The sequence below is a fragment of the Crotalus tigris genome, unplaced genomic scaffold, assembly GCF_016545835.1.
Source record: "Crotalus tigris isolate CLP2741 ecotype Arizona unplaced genomic scaffold, ASM1654583v1 scf7180000017591.2836849, whole genome shotgun sequence".
Taxonomy (NCBI): domain Eukaryota; kingdom Metazoa; phylum Chordata; class Lepidosauria; order Squamata; family Viperidae; genus Crotalus; species Crotalus tigris.
The window spans coordinates 1,461,417-1,485,881 of record NW_024096497.1 but is presented as its reverse complement, the minus strand read 5'-3'; the positions used below and the strand labels follow the sequence as shown (position 1 = coordinate 1,485,881).

General features: G+C 34.0%; 1 protein-coding gene across 7 annotated transcripts in view; it reads right to left on the bottom strand.

Annotated features, from left to right (window-relative positions):
* Positions 1-773: 773 nt before the first annotated feature.
* The window catches only part of MPP7 (membrane palmitoylated protein 7), an 81,382-nt gene continuing 57,690 nt past the window's right edge, over positions 774-24,465 (bottom strand). For 3 of the 7 annotated variants that reach the window (XM_039363883.1, XM_039363892.1, XM_039363934.1), the window contains 12 exons: positions 24,304-24,378; positions 23,879-24,075; positions 22,927-22,991; positions 20,512-20,532; positions 19,228-19,269; positions 11,519-11,689; positions 7,498-7,539; positions 4,700-4,780; positions 4,045-4,138; positions 3,298-3,406; positions 2,731-2,874; positions 774-1,559 (listed from right to left, as the gene is read on the bottom strand). In XM_039363883.1, coding sequence (XP_039219817.1) covers positions 1,380-1,559; positions 2,731-2,874; positions 3,298-3,406; positions 4,045-4,138; positions 4,700-4,780; positions 7,498-7,539; positions 11,519-11,689; positions 19,228-19,269; positions 20,512-20,532; positions 22,927-22,991; positions 23,879-24,075; positions 24,304-24,378 — 1,221 coding nt within the window. In that variant the 3' untranslated portion in view covers positions 774-1,379. The remainder of the gene's footprint in view (positions 1,560-2,730; positions 2,875-3,297; positions 3,407-4,044; positions 4,139-4,699; positions 4,781-7,497; positions 7,540-11,518; positions 11,690-19,227; positions 19,270-20,511; positions 20,533-22,926; positions 22,992-23,878; positions 24,076-24,303; positions 24,379-24,465) is intronic. The other 4 variants (XM_039363900.1, XM_039363910.1, XM_039363919.1 and 1 more) reach the window with 4 other exon arrangements.

Genomic DNA, 24,465 nt, shown 5'->3' with positions numbered 1-24,465 from the left:
AAGTGTCTTGGCGACGTTTCGATGAAGTCTCATTCGTCATCTTCAGGCTGGTGTTTTCGGCTTCGCACAGCCAAACCCCTAACCAATCAGAACACACCTCTACCCAATCAGAACACATCCAAGCTCCCACCCAATCAGTTCATACCCCCACTGGCAGTTAAAAGGAAGAAACAGCTAAGACCACACATTGCTTCTCGAAGCACGAAGCTGAAAACACCAGCCTGAAGATGACGAATGGGACTTCGTTGAAACGTCGCCAAGACGCTTCCAATTTTACGCGGGAGAAAACCCGAACCACCAAAGACCTATATATATATATATATATATATATATATATATATATATATATATATATATATACACACATACATACATACATACATATATAAATTCCTAAATTTCTTTGCCTTTATATAAGATGCTAACACTTTAAATGTTAGCATAAAATAACTGAGCTTCTTCTTTGCATGCTAAGGCTATGAGGCATAATCATCACATGCTCTTGGTAAGACAGATTCACTAACACATAACATATATTTCTCCTTATCCAGTAACTCATTTGGTGTCTAGAGAAAAATTTAAAGTTTCTTTCTTCATTTGAGAGATTAGAAGCTTTAAGTATTACCTGTGACATGTGTAAAATGGGAATGATTCACAGGTTTTTCACACTGAAACACAGTTTGTTGGTTCTTCTCAAAGGCAGTTTTAAAAAGATATATATTTAAATTAATAAAATATAAATACATGTATACAACTGACTCAATTACAAAGGCTACGATCCTCCACCACATTATTTTATTCTTATGTAACAATTATTCAAACAATTTCAAGCTTGATTTAAATGAAAATCCCATTGTCTTAAATCCAACAAGACAATATACAAACACTCAAGGTGTAAAATATTACATATTTCTTATTGAAAAGAAATAACTTAAATTTATTCCATGTCAAGATGAATATAGAGGAGCAATTTGCATTATAGATCAGTACTAAACAGACACTTATATTCTTAAAAAATAAATGCTCCAGTTATAATATATTCTCAAGTGCTAACCGAAATCAGATATAGTACTAGTCATGATCTTGCATGTTAAGATCTTTTTAGTTTAAAGGAAATGTCATGGGGAATGCAAATTATTTATGAAAGATAGTACTATAGTAGTTGAGGACACTTTAAAAAAAACAAGAAGAAAACAATTAAATAAAAATAAGGCTTCACTTTGTTCTGCTGCCTAGAAAACTGTTATTATCAACCCACAGAAAATAAGGTCAATCGTCTTCTGCAATGTTCATCCAACATGTCATAACTAGAAAAAGACCCCTTAAACAATATGTCCACTTAGACCCAAGCTAACTACCATGAAGACATTTGTGTAGCATTAGGAATGCACCCAACTGACTGGGACCCAAAATGCTTCTCTTTCCAGTTTCTCAAAAATTGTTTTCAATTCATTGTATGCTGTGGTAAGATCATCATTCACTACAACTTTGTCAAAAAGATGGCTGTATTGACTTTCCATAATCTGGGAAGATTTAATCATTTCTTGAAAATCTTCTTCCTAAATAAAGAGAACCAATTAGCCAAGTGTAAAAGCAAATCAAGTCATAGCACTATTAAATTTACAGGAAATTATAATTTATATCTTGGATACAAATCTCTATAATTGGAAAGCATCATTCATATAGAGGTAATCCTCAACTTACAACCAGAACTGAGCCTAAAATTTCTGTTGCTAAGTGAGGCATTTGTTAAGTGAGTTTTGGCCCATTTTATGACCTTTCTTGCCACAGTTATTAAGTGAATCACTGCAACTGTTAATTACACAGTTTTTAAGTAAATCAGGCTTCCCTATTGAGTTTGCTTATCAGAAGATCACAAAAGGAGATCACATGACCCCAGGATTTTGCAACCATCATAAATATGAGCCAGCTGCCAAACCTCTGATTTTTGCCCATGTGACTGCTGCAATGGTTGTATGTGTGATAAATGGTCATTAGTCACTTTTTTCAGTGCTGTTGTAACTTTGAACAGTCACTAAATGAACTACTGTAAGTTGAGGATACCTGTATAAGGCATGCCCCATATACTGCCCCTGCTGTAAATAGCCCAATATTTAGTTTTCATTAGCCACAGATGGCAAATCAATGTCCCCTTCTCACTGTATCTTTCAGTACTGCTATGTGATTTAGGATGGACGTTTAACATTATCTAATAATTCATTAAAATTATAATTAATTAATAATTGTAATAATTATTGTAATTATTACAAAATGTTATCTCAAATTAAAATTATTTTGAAACTTTATTCTATCCAACTTCCAAACAATCCCCACTCTGATACATATAAGACATTAATAGATAATTATAAAATGCCTGTGTGTTAGAAACAGAAATAGAAAAAATGTTTTTAAACTGTTTATATGAGTGATGCCTTGAGATGCATATTATCTAAAATTAGGTCTGCTGTAAGGAAGAGATTCAATAGGAAACTATATTTATTTTTGAAATTTTGAAAAGAATCGAAATAGTAGTTATAGTTCATTCAATGTTTATATCAGTGTTTTTGGAAAAATTGAATATAACCATATAAAATTAATTTGGAAAAAAAATCAGTTTCACAAGTATTGGGCGATCGTGCCTGAAATGGGACCATTTGAAGATAACCAAATCTTAAAGGAACAAAAATTAAGATTTATTTTCATATTTCTAGGAAAGCAAAATATACTCACTTGAAAAGGCTTGGCAGCACCTTTTTCATCCTTGCTTGAAATTATTTTGGCATTTTTTCGTGTCTCTCTTAAACGCTCAATTGATGGAGGTTTTATAAATATCACAAATGGTTTGAATTCCAAAGTCCTTAGATGCTTCACTGTCTGGAGAGTTGAAAATATTAAGAAGAACATGTTTATTTTAAAAATTATTTACTCTGAAACAATACAGGTCATCTCTAGTTTTTATGTGGCATTCCTCCCTAATAACAGATACTGCTATATACAATTTATATAGCATTTTAATTGTTTAGCATAACATACACTTGTTTCATTCAAACAATTCTTTGCAGAATTTGCTGAAATGCCAGTCATTTTTGGTTGTAGTATCTTTAACATGAAAATGTGAATAAGGGGTGATATAATTCTGAACAAGATTTTAGGCTAAGCAGGCTAACAATTCTAGTACAATTGCTAGAATGTTACTAATTTTCTTTCACTAATAATTTCTCCCTGGAATTGTTAATAGAGAGTGAAAGACATATTATCTTAATGGTAGGAAAACTAAATACTTTATTGCTTACTTACATGAGGCTGTACATCTAACAAACAAACTTTATTTTTTGCCAGAACAGCTCTAACTGAGTCAATGCTGGTACCATAGTAATTATTTTTATATTCCCCATATTCAATAAACCTGAAATAAAAAATAATATTTTATATTTCTTTTACAAATCTTATTTCCATATATCTTTTTTGTTTTTTAAGAAAAACAACCTGATATCTTTATTGTATCTATTGACAAAGACGATCTTGCGAATCAAGTGCCAAATAACACTTTTTAAAGAAATTCAGATATTTAAAAATTGAATGAATATCATAATTATTACAAAATATCTTATTTCAAATTCAAATTATTTCAAAATTTTATTTGTTTAGCTTTCAAACATTGAACAATTAGTGTAAATCTTCACAGTATATATGCTGGACACAAAACAAGTATGATTAATTCTTTTCTATTTTCAAAATATCTTTTAAATACAGAGACTGAAACTTCTGATAGATTCATCTTGGGTTTGTCTTTAGACAAAACTTAATTTCAAATGATGGCACGGTAATGTGCATTTCCATCAGTGTTCAAGCTGCCCACTAAAGTGCAATACATATGGTTTATGCTAGAAACTGAAATTAAACTATGCTTTTGTCATCCAAGAATTCTCATTCAAGTTAGCTCTGGCATTTGGCAGAACACTCAGATGAAGAAACATTCTCACATTAGCAATGCAAAATGGCACACACACAAACAAAGACATGAATTTCGTGCTTTCCACATACTTGTTATTCTGTATATCTGTCTCGAACAAGTGCTTGGAAATAAAAGTGTATTCAACACCATCACTTTCTTGGCTTCTTCGAGGTCTTGTTGTGTCTGGTTTTATTGAAAGAGCATTAAAAACCACTTTGAGAGTAAATGAAAATGAACAGTTCTATTCTACTGGTTTTAATTACCAACAAACTGTTGAAATTCAAGCAGATGGAATTCAACTCTCAGAAATTCGTATGAAAATTTAAGAAATCTATCCTTTCTTCTCAAATATTAATATGGAACTGGTTTTGGTTGGTACATATCCTCTCCTTGCTGTCTTGCACCATCTATATCAAAGAGCAATAATCCCATTATATTTGACTGCTCAGTCTACTGTAACTGTGATATCAAATTCCCTTTCTAGTGATTTCCATGGTTATAGAAGGCTGGCAAAACAAGAATACAAGGTTTCCTCGGCATAAAAAAGTCCTTTGTCTGCTTGTTTCCACCATGCAATAATGGAGAACTAGAGCCATTTACGTTCCTCATGAAGTGGAAGACGCTTTAAAAACTTAATTCAGATAATCCTTATCCCTATTCAACTCCAAGCAGATTATATTTATGCTAATTAAAAGGAAGCTGAATCATACATTAGGAATTTATAGAGCAGACTTTTTCACTTACGTGGAACTGTTACACCATAATAGTGAGTGTCACTGATTAACAATTTCCGTTTTAGTTCATTCAGTCCTACACCAACAGGACCTGAAAGTTTAAATGTGTTCCAGTTAATTGTTCTGATTATTAATATTATAACGTAATACAGTAGCTCTGATTAAAAATCCAAAATGTTACTCAAAAGTGTTTTATTGGAACAACTCCAGTGTCTTCAGTATTCACTAGGCAGATAGGATTTCCAAAGTCTATGTATGGGTTTCCCAAACTTTGGCTTTTTACTATCTCTGAAATCAATAGCCTGTCATTTATTCTGCCAAAGATACACAACCTTGAATGGTCAATTGGCTAATGTTAAAAAAGAATGTTGATGGAATATAAAGATTAAGCTGGTACTAATCTCAAAATTCATGATGTTATATCCTTCCTTTTTTTCTCAGTATATTTAATATGTACCATACTTTGACTTAAAATAGCAATGCGTGATTACATCTTCTTACGGAGAAAAAAAAAAAGCTGTTTAAGAAATCTTTGGTTTACCTCAATAAAAGTTGTGTGCTATTCAGGAATGCATTTAGTTAATCTACTTGTTGGGTTTAGATGAAAATACTCAGAAAGAGACTAAATATATACTTTCAAACAAAACTCCAAATTATACAGGAGTTACTTATAATTTAGGCAAGATTAACACAGGAAACACATTACTGAGGAATACTAACAAGTTTAAATGTATTATAAAAGTCTAAAGATGATATATTTCAACTACTGCTAGCTGTAGAACCCTATGGATTCCAATAAGATATTCACAGTGCCCTCAAGCACAGTGACATATAAAATAGGATTAGTATTTCATGGTTTTCTTCTCTCCAACTTTGTTTTAGTTCCTGCTATGATATTTTTCTCATCTTTATTTGGAACAACATTCCAATATATAACGCAGTGTTTCTCAACCTTGGCAAGTTGAAGATGGGTGGACTTCAACTCCCAGAATTCCCCAGCCAGTCACCGGTATAAAGGAAAAGGGGTAATTACCACTTTTTCCTCCACTGTCACCTGCCCCTCTATTTGTACCTGGATTCTAGGGAGAAGATGCTCTCCTCGATGGCCAAAGATTAGGCCAAAAGCACAAACAGAAGATACCTTACACAATTAAACAAGAATTAATGACAAGATAATGAATTCTTACTTTATTTATGGTTTGTTATAGGACATGTTGCTAATATACCCTTGACAATAATAAAAATTTAAAACCTGATGAGATCTATTATCCTTTCAAAATGACATATAAAACATTTTAGGTTGGATCCCAACTTTTTATTATATAAGCAGAAGTATTGTTATATCTATGGAAGAGATCTCTCTGCTCATGGGAGAATTCCTTCTTTCAGTGCCACTTGCTTTTTGCTTAAAGAACTGGCATTTTATTTCTAAAATTGATTCATTGGGAATAAATAGCTTGCATGGTATGTGCAAAAGCTATCAAAATAAAAAATTACCTAAACCTGCAAACACCTAAACAATTAGAAAATGGATGTGTCTGCAGATTCAACTAACAGAAGAAAGTCTTATTTGGAACATCATGAGAAATGACCTAATGATAATAGCTAAGGCAGTTCTACTCCATTAGTCGCAGTACTACTCTGGAATGGGACAACTCATTGTGGCCAATTTGCCATGGCCAATTTGCCACGAACAACTCGCCATGGGACAATTTCATGCAGGATAACTCAATGCAAGCTGTTTTTTTTTTTTGACATTATTTTCATTTTGATGAAATTGGACAACATTTTGTGGTGGATAACATTTATTACATTGCATTTGTCCCATAGCAAGTTGTCCTGTGATGAACTGGCCAGGACGAATTTCCCACGTTGAGTTGGTCACAGTGATATGACCATAGTGAGTTGACTGGAGCAAACTGTCCTAGATCCATATTACTCCATATATCAGCATGTTATGTTCATGATATAATAAAATACCGGCCAGACATGACTAAAGCCTATGTCGGGGTCATCATCCAAAGCAACTAAACAAGCAATCACCGGCCAGACATGACTGAAGCCTATGTCGGGGTCATCAGCTAAAGCAGTGGTGGCGAACCTATGGCACGGGTGTCAGAGGCGGCACTCAGAGCCCTCTCTATGGGCACGCACGCCGTTGCCCCTGTTTTAGGCCTTCAGCTGGATTTTATAAAACCTTTTCACTTTAGGCCTCCGCCACCATGTGCAAAAAAAAAAAAGGCTTCAATCAGTCAATTTCAACTTCTCACAGGAAAAAAAAGATCTTGCAAAGTTGGAATTGATTGATTGAACTTTTTAGTCCCACCCAGTCTGCCGTTACCACCGCATCCACGCCCACCCAATGGGCCATGCCCAACCAATCAGCCACACCCAGCCAATGGGCCACACCCACCTGGCACTCGACGGTGCATAAGTGAGTTTTGGGTTGCAGTTTGGGCACTCAGTCTCTAAAAAGTTCGCCATCACTGAGCTAAAGCAACTAAACATGCAAGCAAGCAAGCATTCTCTGGCAGGGAATGGGATATATGTATGTATGGTGTTTTAATTTTGCATTGTTCTGAGGATAACACAACTATTTTAAGTGCAAAATAGGCTGTTTCAACTATTTTAAAACTCCCAAACATCCCTATGTTTCAGAGTTTCAAGCCAAAAATACTTCTGAAACAGTCTATTTCATATGCAGCAATAGGGTATTTCAAAAATTCAAAATCATCTACATTCTACGTATCACTACTTAAAAGCTGAATTATGTATGGGAAGAATGATAAAACAGAAAGAAGAATGTACCTTTTTTCATCCCACTCCACCTCAATAGATTGAAATACCCCTCTAAAAGGAAATAAAAACAGAAAAGACATGGAGGGCTTTTCTCCACTGCTATTACTATCCCCACAGGAATGAAGAACAAGGGGACTGCAATCTAACAAAACAGAAGGTTGCACTAGTGAGCTTTTCAAGAACCAACACAGAATAGTATACAGGTAATCTTAAACTTACTCAACCACAATTGAGCCCAAAATTTCTGTTGCTTAGCAAGATAATTGTTAAGTGATTTTTGCTCCATTTTACAACCTTTCTGCCACATTTGTTAAGTAAACTACTTCAGTTGTTAAATTAATAACATGTTGTTAAGTGAATCTGGCTCCCCACTGACTTTGCTTGTCAGAAAATCACAAAATATATGTAGCATCATTATGCATTATGTAGCATCATAAATATGAACCAGTTGCCAAGCATCCGATTTCTGATCATGTGACCATGGGGTTGTTGCAATGGATATGTGAAAAATGCTGTTTTTTCAATGCTGTTGTAACTTCGAACAGAAAGTGTACAAAAAAGCAAGCTTGTGGTTTCTGCAGACCAACACTAAAATCAGTAAGACTACTCAGGCTTATTTTAAAAATGAGATAAACAGGGCCAGATAAGGTTGAAATCATGTTATAAAAAAGTTATGCTTGGTGAGGATACTAAATTTAATTTAAAAGAACTAGGCAATATTTTTAAACAGATTCCAACAAAAATTTTAATCCGGTTTTGCCTCAACCAACTATGTAAAAAAATTAATTAACTGACTTTGATAATAATATTAAACGTATTTCACACGTCATATTAGATGCGACTATTAGCTCACATAAAGCTTTTAAAAATCTGATAATCTGTATTATGCTCCAATTAATACTGCCAGTTTTTCCACATTTTACCAAAGACACTTTTATGATTTTGGCCAGACTTATGCTGTTTCTAATACCAAGAGAAAAAAAACATCAAAATGACTGAGGACTGCAATAAATTTGTGAACTACTTTTGTTACTGTAAAAGCACACTTTCTTCACTTGATTTATTATTTCCAAAATAAAATAAAATTTCTAGATATTTCTTAAAGCTAGCATATGTTATAAAAAGTCTACTTATCACACTTTTCACAGGGTTCTGTTGATATAGGTGTAAAAGCAACTCAACCATATTATTACTTACTGTGTGGAACCCACAATTTCTTGCTCACAGTAGTAGATGCCTGAATTTGTGCATTAGAAAATGGGAAAGCTCTTTTTAAACACTGATTTTAAGTGTCCCCTTGGATATAGGTTTTATAAAAACAGCAGCACTAGGGTCATATTCTTCTGGTTTGCAATTTTTAAATGGAAAAATTCTACTAATGAAGCATTGGCCAGCAAACATGTAATGCAACAAATACTAGGAAAGTTGAAAATATTGGATTTTGAATTAGATTAAGAAAACATCTTAAAGAAAAGTGCTGTTATTAGTGTGAAAATACTAAGGGCTTCTAACTCTACTTCACTTTGTAATTGATTAGACTCCTCAAGAATTCATGTCCTGGAGCACAAGTACATAGCTCAGTTAATTCCAATGGCTGATTTTGAACATTTAATTGTTTTAGTTATAAGGAGAATATAGCAATAGCAAGCACAATAGGGCACAGCCTCTACCTATACAGGCAACTAATAGTCCCCACTAATTATGACAGAGCAATTTGCATAATTTTAAACCACAGTATCTAGAGAAACCACCTGGTATCTAGAGAAACTTCAAATTCATATATTTATATAACATAGTGCATTAGTGCATATGAATGTGTTGTTTATAAAAGGTATCATTCTTGACCTTCAGAATTTATGCAAGATTAGAGAGTATTATTAGTGGCACATAATAAAGTCCTAGCAGTTTACTCTTGACTCACAGAAATGATAGGAACATGACATTCTAAAGCTCTAAGGAAAGAGTAAATGATGATAGTTATAAAAGCTACTACAAAAGCTATTCAATGCCACTTTTATTTTAACATGGCCAATTGGCCCATTTAGAGAACAGTAACAAATTAAGACAGTAAAAGCAATTCCACATTGCATCTTAAATTACTAGATGTTTCTGAAACCATCTTGAAATTCCAGTCTGGACTGTAATGGGTTGATGCTCAGATTAAGGGGACCAGAGGCCCTGAGTGATCATGCAATGGCTTTTTACCCTTCCCATCTATAGAATAAAGGCAAGTCTGTCTTGACAGGACCATGTTTGAATGGATCTTCCAGTGTCTGCCCTTTTCCTTTTAGGAATGTTTCCACTTCACTAAACGACATGCTTTTCCTTTGCTTTCCCAAAGGTTTGCATCTATAGACTCTTCTTCTTCAACATTATCACACTCTTTCTTTTCCAGCCATCCATTTTATATCTTAGCCTATCTCATTTTTATATGACTCTAGCCAGCTTACAATAAAACAAATGCACATCATTAATATATCGTTGTTGCCCGATACAATAATATTCCAGGGTGTTCTTTGCTTCTATGTTCTATTGTGGGACTAGATAAACTTCTAGGAAGGGAAGTACCGATGTTTCAGTTTTATGGAAGCGAATTCAATGAAGCTTTGTAGTTTTATTCTAATATGACAATGCTGCAACTTAAAAGATTTGAGTAGGTAGGAAGGTTTACAGTCTGCAAAAACAAGAGGGAAATGAGTTACCCAGAAGGATCATAAATTGAAAGGAATTTGCCCACTGGGAAATAGGAGATGCAAGGAGAGGAAGTTGGAAAACATGGGAGAAGGTTCATTATAATGCTATCATTGCATCAACCACCAGATGATAATGAAAATGAGGAGGAGGAGGAGGTGGTGGTGGTGGTGGTGGAGAGGTGATGGTTAACCAGTGCATGGTTAACATGCAGAGTAACAGCTCAGGATGAAATGGCTACATGGGAATAGGAGCCACCAACTACAGGAGATGAGAGCCAGATGCTGTAACTAATTGGAACTGGATTAGAAAGAAGTGCTGTAGACCATCTGCTTGAAAGAGCTTGTAATAATGTTTATGATGGGAAAAAAGCAATTCTGAAAATTTGGGCAGGGAATGTATTTGTGATGAGTTGAAAGGTTGAATGATAGTGTCATGTACTATTGTGTTCAAGAAAAAATGAGTGCACTGGACTGCTGAAGGGGTAAACAGATAATGCAGATCTGTTCTGGGAAGGGTGAAAATGACCAACAGTAAGTACCATATATTCCGGCGTATAAGGTGACCCGGCATATAAGACAACCCCCGACTTCGGCACAGAGTCGCATGCCTAGAAAGTCATCTTATATGCCGGAAACTACCATTATTTCTGCTGTATAAGACGACTCGGTATATAAGACGACCCCCGATTTCGGCGCCGATTTCAACGCTTTCAACAGTCGTCTTATAATACGATAAGCATATAGAAACAAGATGACTTGAGAAAGCAAAAGCAGAGAAATTCTTTAGGGATTTTCAAACTATTGTTTTGGGGTAACAGAATTCAGAATTCTTAGGCAGAAATCCAGCACTTTCCTTTTGTATAAACTATACATATACTGTAGCCTCTAATGAAAAAGCTACATGTTGCTGAAAAGCTTGGAAACTTGAAAATCCTGATTTTCAAATAGTGAAATGCTTAATATAAAGCAGGACCTTAAATACTGGCAACTATAACCATGAAACATCCTTTCTGTGAAAATTCTAATATTCAAATGCCTCTTAAAGCCTTAAAAACAGAACAAGCAATTATCTTGATTTGTTAATTTACTGCATTATTTGATTATAATATTAATTAATTTTTTCAAAAGCAGGAAATTGTAACAGATGAATCAAGGTTGAAATTTATAACATTTCTGACATCTATATATAACAGTTTTTGGTCAAGATTTGAAATTTTTGCAAATTTAAAAACACAAAACAGGCATGGCAATGAAAAACAACTGTAATAAGACTAAAAGCAATGCAGCTCAAGTTCCATCATTTGACTTAACCTCTTAACTTAGGAATTAAAACTTACCAACTAAAACAATAAGTCTATATTTTTCATTAGGCTGCCGCCTATATTTTGCTACTTCTTCATAGGTAGGGACATCTGCTGTGTCGTACTGATCACTCTTCTTGCATTCATACATTGTCTTGTTTGTTTTTTTATCCTTTCTGCTTAGGCGAAAACTTCTCCTAAAGCCAGCTGTGGTTAAATTTAAAAAAAAGCAAATATATGTTATTAGCCAATAAAGAAAACCACCTATAACAAATGTTCTTCCAAGCAAATTAATTACTACTTTTGCTATCAATGTTTTCACCATTATTTTTACATATAAATATATACAGATTATAATACAAAATGCTTCTATTCCTCCAAATATCATATATTATTTTGCTCATGCAAAGTCATACATTAGGACATTGAAATAAATGGTTTTGTTTTTTTTTAAATCTGTTGACTAATAAGAAAATTCTTTAAAGACACTGCAGTTCATTTGGATTACTCAGTTATTTTTTCTTGAGACTCTTATTCTATAAATATGTACTATTGATAAAAAAGAGACATTATCTAAATTTTGTTCAGTTTCACATATGAAGCATATTTGTCTTAGGCACTCAAACCAAGAACATACTTTGCCCTTCAAATCTGCACTATTTGCTTAAAAACTCTCCACCCTCACTAAAAGATATCCAGAACTGTAAATAAGTAACTATAGAACGCATGCAATGGGTTGATCATCTCTCTCTATATATGCCTATTAGATCCAGCAAAATTCATATAGTTGATATCCATCGTGGTTCAAAGTGACATACTGTGTATTTATAGACAGCGATTAATAATTCCATGGTCTAGTTTCATTAGAAACAATATAATCTTTTCAATCACAATAAGCAAGTTTTTAACAACAAAATCATAATATATTCATTAAAATGACATAAAGAACAATTAAAGAAATTATCATGTAATATAGTTTTGAAATTAAAAGGAGTAAAAAATTAGAATAGTCAATATAAATAATATACAATAACATTTTTGGGGTATTTTCCCCATTTTTTCCCATATACAATTCAAGGTGTTGAACACATCTAATACTCCTTCCTTCTCCTATTTTCCCTACAATAACTATTTGGTGAGATGAGTTGGGCTGAGAGAGAGAGAATGATCCAAATTTTTCCTGAACTGTACAACTGGAAATCACATGATCATAGGATGCTATGACTGTCTTAAACAACCACTGGTTGCAAAGTGACCAACTCTTGATCATGTGGCTAGGAAGACACTGGCAGTTGTAAGTGCGAGGACTAGTCATAAAACTACTTTTTCAGTGTTGCTCTAACTTTGAATGGTTGCTAAGGAAGCAAGTAATCAAGCAAGGTCTACCTGTATGTTCCTTTAAAGGTAGAAATCTGCAAAAACTTCAGATATACAGATCATCTACTCTCCAACTGGGATTCATTGTTGTTTCTTATGATGAAAATTATATCTGATAAAGAATCATGTGGCATAGATATTGCTGAGCAGATTACATCAGGAGGTGGTTTAGATACTGTCAACACATTGTTATCAGAACCATTACGAACCCAAGGAAATCCTATTTTGTGAAGATGGAACGGCCATAGTATTGTAGTGCTAAGTATCAATTGTATTTTGAATGGTGTTTCTCTGGGTGACCAATAATGATGTTGCTAAGAGAGATCCTAGAAGTCATTTAAATTTTGATGGTTTCAATATTATGAGCTTCATGAGATATTGGGGTAAGAGGGGCTTGAGTAAAGTTTAGAATAAATAATTAAGAATTGGAAGTTCTTATCCTAACTGACTGTTTCACAAGCTGCCTTCCTAAGGAAACATGAATCCATGATAGTGGCATGACATTTTGGCCTACGTTCTAAGGCAGTGATCCACAAAGCTGAAATAGAAATGTATAGTGACTATTTGTGAAGAGGAAAAGCTGCAACATTCTTAAAAAGTAGCTCCAAAGCAAGATACAATACAACTAAAGGAGTTCCGAAAGAAACCTGGGAAAGGACAAAACACTGAAAAGAAATCCAGAGAAAAAAGGAAATGAGAGGAAAAAAAGATCTGCAGTAGGCAAACCACAAACACTTTTCAATGTTGAACAGTGTTGTGGAAAAAACTAGAGGTTTTGACAATAGGGCTGAATTTAGGGAGTTAATGAATAAAGCTCTTGCGTTTTCATCCTAGATGAAGGATGTTAAGAACCAGCTGTTGTAGAACTGATCTGCACAGGTGCAACTTTCAAGGTGATATGTGGAGTTTACAAAGAGTATGAATGATTTAACTCTAGTAAGAGTGAAAATGCAAATAACCTTATGGCTTTTAGAAATAGAGATGGCCTTCATTGAACAACACTTGTTCAGTGACCACTTCAACTTACAATGGCACTAAGTGAGTGGTACTCATGACCTGTCCTCTTATTAATGTAAGTTGCAGCATCCCTATGATGACATACTTGCCATTTACAACTTTTTGTCAGCTTCCTACAAGCAAAGTTGATGGAGAAATGGGCAGGACGTTGGAAATAGCACTCACTTAAAGTGCACAAAGAGTGATTTAATTAATGACGGCAACCAGAAATCCTGGAATTTCCATGTTAAGCAGAGTGGTAATGTGACATCAGACTTTATGACCATCTTGCTTAATGACAGAAATTTCAGTCCCAATTACAATTGTGACATGAAGACTACCTGTTTGTAGGCCTCACTTTGGAGAAATTTGAATAAAATAATTTCATGAGAAAATGCCTGCAGTTTAATAAATCATAGCAGCAATATAAAGTACCAGCTACAGATATAGTCAGGTCCTTACAACATTTTAGTATTTATTTGTGCATTTCTTTCTTTGCTTGACTTGTATTCACTGAAATCACAAAGATTTTTAGACATTTATATACTTGATTATTGTAGGTATGCTTCATATTTAATTAATAAAACACCTGCACAATCTATTGTTACCAAATCAATGCAGTATAAGTTCAAGTCACAAAGTATTTATTGGTGGAAACATAAGCTGATGGAAACTTACAAATAAAGATCTGGTAAAGATATCAGGCTTATTATTAACATAGGGAAGATATTTGTATATATGTGTGTGGGGGGGAACTAATATGTTATTCTACATAAATAGAGTGAACATCACTCTTCAGAGAAACTAATATCATTAAGAGCCAGTGAACATGGCCAAACATTCCTTCTACTCAACTGTTTTCTAAGGGTAATACTTCTCTTTTATACACAGAAACGAATTATTAGTCTGTCGTTCACTTAAACAGAGAACATGGAAATTAAAAAAATGAAAGAACTTCAATTGGGGGAAGCACAGAGTAGAAAGTCAAAACTGTTTTATATACTGTAATGCTAGAGTCTAAGAAAGAAGGAAAAAAATATATTGCAATGGTTTCCCCCGTGACACTATGAGAGCAAACTTGAACAAGGAAGAAGCCGGAGAGAAAGACCATGGATACCAAGTCTGTAATGTTGAGAAAAGAAAGAGAAGAGGATGACCAAGGAGCAAGGTGGATGGAACCTACTACAGCGGTAAAGAGCACACCACCAGTAAATCTGAAGGGCCAGGTTGGGAACAGATTATCCTAGAAAATTTTTTATCTCTGTGGTTTCTAAGAGTAGACTCTGTCTTGACAGCATGTGATCAATCAATCCAACAGAGGAAATAAATTTCAAAACCACCAAAATGGTAAGTAACTTAAGTAGCATTTCTCCATAGTGCCTTAGGTACGATGCTACTTCATGATATACTGTAATTCCTGAGACATTGTTGAGGGGGGGGGGGAAAGGGTACTCTTGCCAACCCCATCCAAATTTCAACAGCAAAGCAATTTTACTTAAAGAAAAAAGAACATGGTTACAATTTGATCCAATAAGTCTCTGTCCCAGCATGAAAATTCTTCTCTCTTTTTCATTTGGCGTTAACTTTCCAGAAAGTACAGCTATTGCTGCAAGTTTAGGCTCATTGCCAGTTCTAAAGTGCATAGCTGAGGAAAAGCAAACTCTTCCCTAAAGGGCTTTGTCCCACATAATGTCAATGAAAGACCCTGAAAAGTCAGCTCCTATATGCAGAAACCTCATCCTTGGCCCTCATTTCTCCTGCAGCCTAGAGCACAACAGGTTTTACAGAATGTTTATGTCTGCTTTTCAACTAACATTTCACAGCCAATACATCCAATAAGGTTTTTAAAAAATGTTTTATGAATAATTCAGACACTAGGAACAGATATGGAGCAAGACTAAACATTTTCCAGCTTCAGAAAGGATGCCATTTAGTTTTACAGCTTAGATCTCAAAAATTCTTTGAAGTGTGAGTAAATGCGCATACACACCCATGAGCACAGAAACCCAAAATAATATATCATCAACAGCAGTTTGCACGCTTGACATTTTGGCCTTCCATGACAAACAACGTACCTAAACGCAGCAAAGCAATATACTAAACATGCTCAGCTCTTACTAAATTGCAAAGTTTATTATGGGAGAGCTGCTAAATTTAAACATTTGAATCCCGCACAGAAATAAATATATAAATAAACTTGCTTTCAAATTTGAGAATAAACAAAAATCAAATTTAAAAACTATCTTCTAAAATTTCATGCTAGGAATGTTAAGCTTCATGATGATAAAACAAAACTGTGTTCCTCATTATAATATATCTGTAATAATGTACTTTATTTTTGCTTTATATTTGGTTTAAAGGCTGATCTATAGGACACAAGTTTTAATCTTTGTAACTTTTACTTATAAAAATATTATCCTAATTGAGACAATGATGCATCAATCACAGTTTTAAAAAATGCACAAAAATGTAACATGTATGCAAAGATTCATAAATAACAGCTTTATACACAAAGACACACACTAAGTATTAAGTAAGTGAAAAATCATTTTTTAAAATATTGAGAAAGTCTAATAATAAGAAAAATGTGAGTTAACATTTTAGGTATCTCAGCTTGCAAGAAAATATATATTATATGGGAGAAGAAACAATCTCTAATACCTAACTCTTGACTATATGGCCATTGGCACATATCTATTAGATGAATGAATTCACATGGAAACAAACCTGCCCACTATCTCTTATGAAAATTTTCATATTGAAGGGGTTTCCCCCCTCCAAATACACCAATGGTTCCCAACCTTTTTTATACCCCGCACCCTTGGAACGCTTCTGATATATTCTTGCATCCCTTATAAAAGTTCAAAACAACGGCAACGAATTATGCATATATGCTATAATTTTGAAAACTCAAATTTTCGCACCCCCTGGAATATTGTCTTGCACTCCCTGTTGGGAACCCCTTGAAATAGAAGAACGACTCTTCCATATATGGGAATTACTATCCAATAGAACCTTAACATCAGATACACTGAAGAAGCAGTCGGTTTTTCTCTATTTTGCAGTGTCCTACAAAATAATCCATTCAGCCAAACGCTATTATCATCATGCCCTCTAAAACAGACTCTTCAGCTTGTAAAGACTATAAAAAGGAAGAGAACAAAATATTCCTTTTTTTCCCCTTATTGGCAAATGTGGAATATTTTTCCACTGTAATAAAACAGTCAAATCAGTCAGTCAATATTGCTTAAAATGTTCTACTTGTCAAGCCAACGATGTTGTAGTCAATGAAGTATGAATAAATATAATGAATTGGTACATGGACTAGTCCAGTGATGGCGAACCTTTTAGAGACCGAGTGCCCAAACTGCAACCCAAAACCCATTTATGCATCGTCGGGTGCCGGGTGGGTGTGGCCCATTGGTTGAGTGTGGCCAATTGGGAGTGTGGTTTATTGGATGGGCATGGCTGCAGTGGTAACAACAGACTGGGTGGGATTAAAAAGTTCAATCAATTCCAACTTTGCAAGATCTTTTTTTTCCCCTGCGAGAAGTTGAAATTGACTGATTGATTGAACCTTTTTTTTTTTTTGCACACGGCATCGGAGGCATAAAGCAAAAAGGTTTTATAAAACCCAGCTGAAGGCCTAGGACTGAGGCGATGGCGCGCATGCCCACAGAGGGGTTTGCCACCACTGGACTAGTCACTGTGTACAACACTCCTATTGGATCATTAAGATAGGATGCAAACAAATATCAACACAGTTATTCAATTGCATTACTTTTGAAACGATTTGATTTACAGTGATAAACAGCTGAACAACTGCATAGGCCTCTATATCTTCAAACAATTACAAGGACCAGGGAAGCCCATCAATCAAGATCTACTATTGATGGATACAGAGCAGGCATGTGCAATCTGCAGCCCATAAGTGCACGTAGCCCTGGACAGCTAATATTGTGGCCCCATAAGACTGTAAACTTTTAATATTACTATGTGATTTTTAGTGATGTTTCTATGCATTAACTATATATTTTTATATGTGACCCATGACAATTCCTCTTCATGCAATGCAGCCTAGGCAAATCAAAATGTTGGATACCCATGATTATAGATTTTTTTCACTAAAAACTAGTTTAACAATCACAATCTGCTTTTGTCACATCTGATCAAATGGGATCTTGTATTTTGCCTAAAACAGATCTAACACATACTAAACATACAGCAATTAAGATGAAACAAGGTACAGAAATGACCAAAAAGGACATCAGTGTATTCTCCAGATCATTTTTTATCCCATCTGGAAAGTTAATTCAAAAAGAAAAAGGGTGGGAGAATTATGGACTTTCTGCCATCTCACAAATAAGAGACTCACCCAATATATTATTATCAGATGTTTGACTGCATCTTGCATCATGACAAAATACAGAGACAGGCATAAAGCTGTGGCATCTTATGGAATCTACTTGAGATTTTAATACATTATTTGGAAAAAATGAAGTATACTTTGGGATACACATTTTCAGTTCCTTAGGCATTTATATATAACTCACTCATTAATTGTATGATACATTTAACCATGACTACGCTTGGCATATAAAACAAAATAAGCTTTGTTTTGTCAACTCACTGAGGATGGTACTTCATGAAATAGGTGGACAACAATGACAAAAAGTCCCATTGTATTGTACTATCTTCATATATTGGTGCTACTAATATGCAGGCTAATTCTGTATAAATTTTCTGTTACATCAGTGGTTCTCAATCCTTTCTTCACCACGGATGCCCTTTAAATAACTTTTGGGGCCATGGACTATGGCCATGGATCCCAAAGACTTAACTCAAGATTTAAATAGTAACATTTCTTCATGGCTTAGTGGACTCCCTGTGACATTGTGGTCCCCCAGGGTCCACTGATTTTAAAAACGTATGTTTTTCATGCTTTTAATTAAATTATTCTTATATTGTATCCAAGCGTAACCTCTTCCTAGTATATGTATAACAACAATCACAGTATTGACCATAATGTGGAAGGAATTGCCAATGATAGTATTTCCTGAAACAGGAGGTTAAGGATGAGTCAGTCTAACACTAACTTCAAATTTAATTGAAATGCTGTAATATATACTTTTAAAAACTTAAGTCACTTTTTTCGCAAATTAAAGACAATATTTCAATAATTTCCCTATTTCTAAATTAATAAAATAGATTACTTTTAATAGATTAATCCTTTGTGTCCAATCCAGTGAGCCATTTTTTTTTATTCTAACCATTTCACAACATGCAGAAATGCCAATTTGTTACCTGCAAATTTGTAGCTCATCCAGGAAAAAACTGAGAAAGAAAAGAGTCTTATGTAAACAATGGCTCACCTATAAGGACTCCATTGTTGTGACCAGCACATTCAACTTCCTCTGGATGAAGTGTAAAAGCATACAGAACAAAAGCCAAGAAATAAAGCAGAATAGTTAGATGCCCAGCCATAAATGCAAAAGAAAAGTTACTTTAGAATGACAACAGTATAAAGCTTAGCATGGAAAGCCTTCAATAAATCATTGTTTAAAAATAAATCATCATATTTTCTATAATATTTTTCTACACACAACAACATGCATACTCCGTGTCTTTATTGCCTTTTTGTGATAGAAATTAAAGGTGTTCTATTTAGCTTTAGTGCTAGATAAAAACGCAATAGCAAAGATGAAATTATTTACAAAGAATATCAAAGAGGTTTTATATTTGGCTCAATGGATCAGACAGAAAGGGTTTTGATGAACATATAGCACATTTGCTCAATCCAAAATATTTTCACGCTTGTCATAATACGCCAGAGGTCTCTTGACAAAGCAGGTTAAAGGTTTATTTTAGTTATACTAAATAGTTGATTTGGTGAATTAATGACTGCAATTGTTATGTATTCTGCAAATGACAGCAGCACAGACTTAAAAAGAAGGAAAAGGACCTGTAAATTGAGAAAATAGGTTCTAAAATTATGTCTCTGAAATCTGCAATGGAAAACAACTTTTTTTTTAAATGAATTCTTTTAGAATCATGCAACAGCACTGACTCTGTCTTTAGGCCAACTGTAATGTTTTGAATGATAGCACCTGTTTATTATCTTGTTTTTTTTAGTAACATTCAAATAAATTACCAGAAATTTAGCCAAAGCCTGCAAATTCAATCCATACACCAAAACATATTTCTGCAGGAGAATTTTTCTTTCCAGAGTATCTTAGGTGGGAAGAGAAGTATGTAGGGAATAATAAATAGAAAAGGCAAATCTGGCAATGAGTAATACCCAAGGAGCTCCGTGCCTTATCCCACAGTTATCATCATGCATGTTACCTTGCACATGACCAATTTGCTTACAGCCTTCATAGCACACGGCAACTCACTTTGGAACTCTATTGCAATAGCTAAATTACTAGTCTGTATCACTAAATGTGCTGTTATAAACCACATTTAATTTTCTAATTGTTTCTAAAGTAGAGATGCCTAGCTTTCAGACCATCTCTACCACCAAGCAGGGAAACTTACATGTGTACCTTCAATTTTCTCTGAAAAGCAAAAAAGGGGAAAAACAGGAGGCAAGATTACACAGACTGAGAATGCAGTAAAAAAATGAAAACTTTAAAACTCAGAAGAAAGACACCTACCACACTCAACTGTCTCCTCAGCTTAGAAGAGCCAAAAAACAAACAAGTAGACACGATTTATTTAAAATAATATATTCAGCAAATAATAATAAAACTAGGAAAGACAACATATAATCGCATAGCATTGAGAATGCATTAAGAACATAATTTTAAGTAGTTTTCATTGGGAAGTAGGTTCCCAAAGTTTGTTCTTTTAATTGATGCAACATCTGTTGTAGGACAGCCAGTACCAGAGAAATGCTTAGCCACTGCTAAATTTGCCAAAATCTGTTTTCTCTCATTAACAAAGAATTCAGCTGAGACAGAAGAAAAAAGAGGCTAGCTAATTTTTTTGGGCGGAAATACTCATTTGTTTAGTTTAACTATGATATTGAACTACCAGGAGTATTATACCAGTATTATGGCTCCTTCAATCACATAATTGTGTGATCAGTTCATTACCTAACTGCTGCCCCAATGATCTGGAATTCAAATAACATGTTCAAACTTCTCAAGGCCAGGGCTGTACAAAGAGTTCCTAATACGGACTTGAGCCATACAGTTATATAACTAATTTTGTACCTGTTTTTCTGTAAGATGTTTATTGTAACTATTTTGCTATAATGGTAAACATGAAAAAAAATCTCAATTCAATAACAGGAGGAAAATATTGTTTTTGAGATAATAGGGACAGTGTATTTTACAATAGTGATGAATATCTATAGTTGGGATATAGGATGAGGTGAAGGTTCTTTCTTCGAGCTTGTGGCTTCATCCACACAGTGTATTTTGCTACTTGACAAGACAGAAATGTTGATGAAAAGTGAGATCACTTTTACTAAGAAAAATGAATTAGCAGATTCTAAAATTTAATAGTTTTGCTATCAGTTATGCCAGCATATAAATTTGGTTCTACTCATTCAGATTTAATAAAATACGTAAATACTTCTTGTTTGAATACCACCTTTTGAATTTAACATCTGCTCATGAAGATCTGGCCAAACCATGTATTGTTTTTATTTCTTTAAAGGGCATGTGAAATCTAAAATTGTGCTGAATGTTTGTAAGAACTATAGATCTAAGTCCTCAGGAAAAGCCATCAAATGGATAACATGCAACTGAGACACCTCATATTTACATACATGAATCTAGGTTCTAGGTCAGGGGTAGGCAACCTTGGCTTTTTTATGACTCGTGGACTTCAACTCCCAGAATTCCTGAATTCTGGGAGTTGAAATCCACGAGTCATAAAAGAGCCAAGGTTGCCTATCTTTGTTCTAGGTGCTACTTATATGAAACATAGTCATTTACCACTGGCTCCATGATGTCTGACAAATCTATTTTTTGCCTGATTGTACCTTCCAAAAATTTGTGATTAATCCATTCCTGGGCTTAGTTACTTTTCAGACCTAGTCTGAAAATCAACACTGTTTATTTCTTCAAATCCAGAATTTTAATGAAACATTAGTAAACACTAGAGGCTTGACTGTCATTATAATTCTTTCCTGCATAACACACATAGGGGTCCTTGGTGCTCTTTGAACTTGGTTGTTTTCTTGTAGACTGTTCATTAGATAACATCATTAGTACCAGTTATAATAAGACATATATTAATGGAAGTTGGGACCCCTCATGGAAGTTTTTATTTTCTTATTTCTAATTCTGATAGCGCGGAAAATATAAAATTAAATATCTCCTGATCTTAAAGTGTTTATTTATTTATAGAATTTGTTTTTAAGCATGGTTTGCTTAGCTTTATCAAATTACCTATCTCTTATGTTTTCCACCTCTTATTTTCTTATATCCTATCATCCTTGGATTCTGGCAGAATGAAAATTGGTGAAGCATTGAGCATGGTGCTGAGGTAGATATTTCAGACATTAAATGTTTTGCACAATATAGAACAGAAACTTCAAGAAAACAGAATAATTGGCTTGATGAAGTATTTCTACTGATTCCAGCATGGAAAAAAAGAATAGTGGAAATATGGCTACAAAATATCATTTATTTACAATGTTCTTAATAACACATCAGTGAAGTGGAAAATTGATACACAAATATGATCATATGATTCTAGATGTGATAAATATTTTTATAACAGAATTTTTTTTAAAAAAAGGACACATTTGCAATTTAGTGGTAATTATATTATAGAATGTTTGTTTTTAGAACTCAAACTAACTTAACCTGGAATTGCAAAAAAGAGTGGTACATTAACAGAACAGTTTAAATGATTAAGGAAACAATCTATTTCCTACATCTATTTTATTTTCTTTACTATAGTAAAAGCATATACTTTAAAATCTGGAATCAGCAACAAAACCAGCAATTTCTCTTATACAAGTAGAGAAGGTTGGGCCTAAAGAATGAATAGCATCACTCCTTTACTGCATAATTTATAAATGCAAAAAGCAAATTGTGCAGCAACAGACTTACATGATTTCTTATTTGAAATCTTCAAGGGCTGAAACTGTACATCTGATCTTCTTAATGCAAGTCTCCTATCAAGTAGTTTGAGGAGGGGAAGAAAACAAAACTTTTAAGCTTTCTTATTTTTAATGCTCTTTTAGTAACAGTATGTATAGGTAGTCCTCACGTTATGATCACAATTGAAACAAAAATTGCTGTTGCTAAGCAAGACCATTGTTTAAGAGAGTTTTGCCTCATTTTACACTTTTTCTTCGCACAGTTGTTAAGTGAATCACTGCAGTTGTTAAGTTATAACACAGTTGTTAAATGAATCTGGCTTCCCCACTGACACTGCTTGTCAGAAGGTCGAAAAAGTTGTTCACATGATTCTCGGGACATTGCAATTGTTATGAATATGAGTCAGTTGTCAAGCACCTGAATTTTGATCACGTGACCATGAGGATACTGCAACGGTTGTAAAGCGGACATAGGTAGCTTTCTTCAGTGCCATTTTAACTTTGAATTGTCAGTAAACAAATGGTTGTAAGTCGGGGGCTATCTATCTTTTTTTTTAAAAAAAAAAATCACCCAGAATTTTAAAAGCTATTATAATAAACAGTGCAGTTTATTTATACTCTCCTAAAATGAAATTCTGCAGTTATCTTCTTTTTATGGAAGTGGTAACATTTTCTTAACATATCAGCACATTCTACAAGTTTTCCATCGGTTTTATTCTTGCAAACAAGTTTATCAATGCTGTATCGGGTTTTGTTATTATCAATATAAGCAATTGAATAATAATATCCAATTTAAACCAGTATTTTTCAAACTTGGCTACTTTAAGAACTCACGGAATTCCCTAGCCAGAATACTGAGTTCAGTCTTTGTACTGCATTTCAGTGCAGCTCTAATGGTTAGACTGATCACATTTTTTAGTGTTGGGAAATGAGGATGGGAAATCAGTTTAGTAATAACATACCTTTCCTGGAAGTGTTTTGAAGGAACTAAGCCGGCTCTGGGATTGGCATCACTTTCCAGCTTGGCTTGCCACCAGGTTGCATCATCTTGGCTCATGATTTGAAGAATATCACCTTTTCTGAAAGGAAGTCCAGCTTCTTTACAAGGAATTGCTTTATCTTCATTGGGATTATAGTCAAAAAGAGCTTTCATGAAGATCTGGAGAAAAGAATACATTTTTTACACTGAATTATTTAAAATATATGGAATTTATTGTTGTTACTGCTGCTTGTTGGCATAAAATAAGTTTACCTATCATGATAAAAAAAATATTAAATATGGAGAAGCAATGCTGGATTGAACTGGCATTTAAGCCTAAATAAGTAAGTGATGAATTTTACATAGCCATCACATGAAGAACCTTAGTTGAATCCAACAAGTATTTACCTTGCCTTCTTTTGATGAGACTTCTTCTTTGATACTGGGTACAATCTTAAATGTAATGGCTCCTTGGGACAGAGACTAAAATATGTAAATATAAATTATTAAATTATGTTCTTAAAAAAACAAGCAAAAATAAGACAGAATAAATTGATTCCAGTCCAATTC